At 44.5% G+C, this 6000-nt stretch overlaps 1 protein-coding gene across 6 annotated transcripts in view; it reads left to right on the top strand.

Annotated features, from left to right (window-relative positions):
• Positions 1 to 499: 499 nt before the first annotated feature.
• TBC1D2B (TBC1 domain family member 2B) overlaps positions 500 to 6000 on the top strand; it is a 39327-nt gene continuing 33826 nt past the window's right edge. For 2 of the 6 annotated variants that reach the window (XM_064456710.1, XM_064456709.1), the window contains exon 1: positions 504 to 1122. In XM_064456710.1, coding sequence (XP_064312780.1) covers positions 778 to 1122 — 345 coding nt within the window. In that variant the 5' untranslated portion in view covers positions 504 to 777. Of the gene's footprint in view, positions 1123 to 1427; positions 1477 to 5234; positions 5274 to 6000 lie in introns of those variants that run through there. The other 4 variants (XM_064456715.1, XM_064456711.1, XM_064456713.1 and 1 more) reach the window with 4 other exon arrangements.

Here is a 6000-nt window from a genome sequence, read left to right as displayed (position 1 = left end):
TGCACTAGATGTTTCAGTGAAACACAAAAATATAAATGGTTTGGCCTGTAGCCATTCACAAGCTGTAAGCTACAGCTTTTTACCTATTGCTGCCTGCATGTTCTGTAAGTTTTCCCATAAATAATACGACTCAGGAGCACTTTGTAAATGTCCCTCAACGGGCAGAGCGGCAGGGGTTTGGTAAGCAAGGTCAGATGCTGCAGGGAGATGACGAAGGCATCGTGTGGGCCACACGCTCCTTCGGTTACTGCTACAGCACCGGGCACGGCACGGGGGCAGAGATAAGGTTGGGGCTGGGAGGCTGAAGATGAGTAACACAGTTCCCAGTAAAAGAAGGGTTTAATCTGATCGCGGGCTTACCCCACGATTTGAGAAATATATTTTAATGTGGTCACAGAAGCACTGGAGCCCGGTAGCGATAAAGCGAGGGCCGGTGCGCAGGCCGAACGGGCTCTGGCCCGAAACCTCCGGGGGTGGGTGGCTTTCCACGTCAGCAGCGCCGTGCCGGGCTCCGGGAGCAGGGCCGGGCGGAGGCCGGAGCCCCGGGCAGGGCTCCATCCCGGCGGGCGGCGAGGGCGTACTCGGCGGCCGTGGCGGGGCGGCCCCGCGTCCTCGATTTTGCCCGCAGCTGCGGGGCAGAGCGCGGGGAGTATCGGGCCAGGCTGGGCCTCGGTGGCCGCACTACAAGTCCCGTGAGGCGGCGCGGCGCGGGCCCGGCCGGTTGCCTGCGCAGCGGGCGAGGCTGCGTCCGCGGAGGGGCGAGGCTGAGGCGAGGCGATGCCGGCGGCGGGCTCGGAGGGGGAGGAGGGCCCGTCGGGCGAGCAGGCCGGCCCGTCGGGCGAGCAGGCCGGCCCCGGCGCCCCCAAGCTCTGCGGGTACCTGCAGAAGCTGTCGGGCAAAGGCCCCCTGCGTGGTTTCCGCAGCCGCTGGTTTGTCTTCGACCCTCGCCGCTGCTACCTCTACTACTTCAAGGGGCCGCAGGAGGCGCTGCCCCTCGGGCACCTCGACATCGCCTCCGCCTGCTTCAGCTACCACCAGCCCGAGGCCGGTGCTGCCGCCGCGGGGGACGAGGCCGCCGCCTTCGAGGTGCACAGCCCCACCGGCGCCGTCGCCGTCCTCAAGGTAGGCCCGGACGGGACTCGTTCCCCGTCTCCTCGCATGCCCTCAGCGCCGGGGCGGCCCCGCTGGCTGGGCTGGGGCAGGCGGTGAGGGCAGCTCCCGCGCCCCCTGGGGCTCGGCCGACCTCCCCTCCCATCGCGGCGGGGACCCGGGCTGGCTGCGCCGCCACAGCGGGACTGCTCCTCGCTGCGTTTTCTGTGTTTCTTTAAAAGAAGAAAAGTAATATTTGGCAAACTCATCAGTAATGCCAGGCTATCCCTAGCGTTAGTTTCTTTTTTTTTTTTTTTTTCTTTTTTTTTTCCCCCTTTATGGTTTTGTTTTTAAAGCGCTCCTGTGAAGGGGAAGAGAATGCTCGTGGTAAGCGCGATGCCGTTGGTGCGGGACAAGCTTGGGAGAGTGCCTTCTGTGGAAACGTCTGGGTAGAAAAAAGATTTCTGAGGAAAGCTGGTGGGCTGTGATTTTGGAAGTTGAGAGGGAGTGGTTGGTTTTAACTTTTGGGGTGTTTATTTTGAAAAGATTATGTATCGTAGAAGTCTTCATCTAGACTGCTTCAGGAGGAAGGAAGAGGAGGAAGGAGAGTTGTTTTTCTGATAGTAGCAGAGGCTGGTTATCCGTTGTCTTTGCAAGGACTGAGACTTTCACAGGATGAGAGGTAAATGTTAGGATAGTTTTATGCATCTTTCCTTTATCGTTGTGTCTATGAAAAAAAACCCCAAGGAAACCGATTCCACCCAATAAAGGAGAAATAAATTCTCCTGAGGATCTATTATTTTTCGTCGCTATTAAGGCGATTTCCCGCAAGGAACACTCTTGTGCACTGAGTGTGAGTTCTTACCTGAACTGTGTTCTTTTTTAGCACGATCCTTAGCATATAATCCATGAAGTTTTTGAAGCAAACCAGCAGAACTTCCTACTGAATATTGGAAAATATTTTTCTTCTATACTTAGTTAACAGTGGAGATATAAGCAATGATAACAAATGCTGAGATTGTAGAACGTGATTCTGTAAAGTTCTTCAGTATTCGGTTTTGATAAATATAAATGCTTCTCAAAATAAAGAATCATTAACATTTTACTGAAGAATAAAACGTTTAACTGGAAAACTAATATGGTAATAATTTCAGCTATATTTGGCTAAGGAAAAGCAGTGTAATCAGCAGTTTAGCATCCAGTCACGTGTAAAAACTACCTTTTCCTTTGGCTAGCCATAACTAAAGTTTTTATCGCTTTCCATGATTCTGCCTTTAGAGCCTGTATATAGTTTATGTTACGGAAGTTAAAACTGCAGACTTGGCATAAGCTTTAAGTTTTGACAGAGGGATTTTTTTTAAAATTAGTATCCAGTGACTTTTATATGGAAATCTCCAGGGAAGTACGTAATGCACATTTTGTTTTGAGGATCCTTTTGAGGATAGGAGGGCCTTTGTTGAGAAACATGTAGCTTATGATTAGGATTATACTGGGAAATAGTATATGTCACCTCTGCAATAAGTAACTAGTCTGTCAAACAGTATTCTAGCAGCAGCCTCGGGTGTCTTCTGCAGTCATGAAGACACAAATCTATGCAACATCAATGCACAAGTGTAAGGAACAGGGAGACTCCTTTTTCATGTTTTTCATGGTATCTTTCAGTTTGTGATGTTACTGCTCTGCCAGACTTCTTGTATTAATTTTTTTCCTGTACTCGCTAGGAAAGAACCTGCATAGATTGGTGCTCTCTTCATGTTTTCGTAATGGGGACTGAGAAAAGGTGCCAGTTAAGAAAGTCAAGGTCATTTCTGTAATTAGCAGAAAAAAATATTTTTGTGTCTTTTACCTCTTGTATTGTTATGATGCTTGCCCTAAAGCAGCCAAGTGATAGTCCATAAAAACACTATTATGTTATAGGTGTTTATATAGTGCATAATGAATTAATTAAAATCTTGAGGGATGTTGCATGGCCTTTTGTGGCCATGTGATTCACCAAGGGATAAGGCTTTTGCAGCTGGAATTAATTTTCTTCTGTCCAACAAGATAGTTCTTTAAGGCCTTTAGAAACATGTTTCAGCTCAATTAGGCAGAAATAGAATTAAGAATTGATTCAAGATGTTAAAAAAAAAAAACCAACCACCCCACCCCCGTCTAATCCAGCCCCTGTTGAAAACAAATGTGATTTAATCTATCAAGAAAACATTACACACAGAGCATGAGGAATAAAGTCAAGTCAAATGTAGACTTCACTCTCTAACTCACATGCCTTGTTTTCTTCAACTTGCTGCTTGTTCAGAATTTCCAGATCTCATGATTCCCATTCAGTATTATAAACTAAGAAGAGCAATAAGAAATAAGCAACTGGAATTCCAGATTGAAATGATGGTGCTGTTGAGGAATGCATTATTTCTTCATAATGCCTCAGTTTTTTGTTAATGTAATGATTTTATCATCTGGATTGCTCAGTCTTTGTCATTTAATGGGAGCTGAGGGGACTGCATGATATACTTGGAGCTTGTTTCTCCATTTGATAACAATTTCAGGAAAAATTTACTGTGACCTTTACAGCAGATGGTTCGTAATTTAGAAATGTAGTTAACCAACCTGACACTTGCATGATTGTGGCTTTTTTGTGTATTTCCAACAGCCAAAGTACATTAGAAGAAGCTTAAGTGTGTGTAAAAAGCTTTTCCATTTAAAAGATATGACAGGTACCATCACTTTTAAGTAAAGAAGCAGAGAAAATTATGTACTTCATGAATTATGGATAGATTATGTTTGAGAATATTTTCATGGAAAGGACCTGATCCTGTAAATATTTGCTTTAATGCAGAATGCTGGTAATATGGTCAAGTGAATGTTTGCCTGTGTTTACACAGTAAGGTCTGTCATTAAGGGAGAGAATTAGCATTATGAACATAATACAAATGAACAAAGGGGTCATTTCTTATTTATTTTTAAAGCAGTGTCTTGTTCACTTGGTTTTGAAACAGAGAAACACTGGCCAGTGATGGTAGGCTGTGTGTCTCGTCACTTATGTGCGGATAACTTCTTTGTGAACAGTGGTGAACTGGGAGGGGAACAGAAATTGCGCAGACTTCTTAAAGCAGAAAACTTTTCTGGGTTATTGGCCAAGTAGTAAGCGTTCTAGACACTGCGGATTTTGGAGCCCAGATCCTTGAAAGTATTGGGCACCAAACTTGCTGAAATCAGCATTATTTAGGAGCTTTTACTCTAATTTGTCAATAATCTTTAAGGTTGTGGCAGTGATTAATAATGGGGTGCTTGAGCTTAAATAGTACCACCTTAGGACCTAAAACCATTAGGGCCTAACTCAGCTTAGAAGGTAGCTCAGCAGTGATGGTGTCTTTTTTGTTTTTTTTTTTTTTTTAAATTTTGCTGGTTAGTGGTTGCAATGCTTTAATTAAAAATTGGGCTGTCCTCCAAAAAAAGTCATCTGGCTCCAAATTTGCTGTTTGAGCATAGCAGAATTAGTAAATCTTAAGAAATGCAAACTCTCTGGTGATGTTCCCTTTTACAGAAAAGCTTGAGGGAGAGTTTGTCTGTGTTTAGAAGAGAACCGTGGCAAGAATTTTCAGGAGTTGCCTGAAAATGGTAGGTCTGCTTGTTGCATTTCTTCGGACTCTTCCTGTGAGAGTATTTAATATTGGCATACATGTTCCACCAGTGGGTCCAGTTAGAGGATGCCACTGGGTAGTTGTTTTCCCCAAATTATTATTCTGTTTGTGTCATGTGTGCATCGGAAGAAGGCAGTTCCTCCAGCTTCCTTAGTAGGAGAACATAGGGGAATGCTTTTAAGTAAATGATAATAATTTTCCGCCATTTATGTTGAAAAATACATGGGACTGTGTGTCTCCGCTTAGTGTCTTTTGTTGCTACTGTTGCCTGTAAGTTTGCAATAGTAATTCCTTCTCTCACCCCAATTCAGGTTACATTTATGGTGGGTTTTTTTTCCTTGCAGAAATGTCTCAGTTCAAATGTGGCTAGCTAAGGTTCTTTCTTACTGCAGAGCCATACAATAGTTTAGCACAAGTAAGGATTTTTTTGCAAGATCTGATTGGTGCCGCACCTAGTTAAATGTTCAGTCTGTCATGGTGGGAGTAGCCAAACACTCAGAAGTCAGGAGAAATGGGGCAAGCATGGAAGCATTCTTTCTTTGGCAGGTAAAGTGAATTCAAAAAAATGTTTGCAAATCTGTCTTTTGTTTAAGAGTAGAGGAAGAGGGAGACTTAATATGTTCTGTGTGGTGTTATTTTTTTGTTTTAAAAGTCCATTTCAAATAACAAGCTTCAAAGATTAATTTTGTTTAAACAAAACTTGTTTCAACAGAGATTCTCAGAGTACTCTTTAACTTGTAAAGAAGATAATTGCCATGCTTATAAATTCAGCAAAAACTGTTCAAAGGGGGTGGAAAACTGTAAGAGAAAGAAAACCGTGTACATGAAGGAAGGAGGCCAAAGTAACAGGCAGGGTGCAGCAGCGGGGTACTGAATAATTCGTGGGAAAAATACTTAAAATAAGGGAGTGAGAAACTTGTACTGCTTTGGTATCCTGTTTTACATCATCTTTGAAAGGTAGAGGACAGGAGAGGTGTCTGAGGACTGGAGGAAAACAAATATTACTTCAATTTTTAAAAAGGGCAAGAAAGAGGACCTGGGGAACTATAGCCCAGCCAGCCTCACCTCCATCCCTGGAAAGGTGATGGAGCAGTTCATCCTGGAGGTCGTATCCAGGCACGTAAAGGACAAGAAGGTTATCAGAAACAGTCAACATGGATTCACCAAGGGAAGGTCATGCTTGACTAATCTGATAGCCTTCTACGATGGCGTGACTGGCTGGGTAGATGAAGGGAGAGCAGTGGACGTTGTCTATCTTGACTTCAGTAAGGCA

This window comes from Phalacrocorax carbo, chromosome 7 (genome assembly GCF_963921805.1).
Source record: "Phalacrocorax carbo chromosome 7, bPhaCar2.1, whole genome shotgun sequence".
NCBI lineage: Eukaryota > Metazoa > Chordata > Aves > Suliformes > Phalacrocoracidae > Phalacrocorax > Phalacrocorax carbo.
The sequence above is the reverse complement of the archived record's forward strand: the minus strand, read 5'-3'. Positions and strand labels throughout refer to the sequence as shown.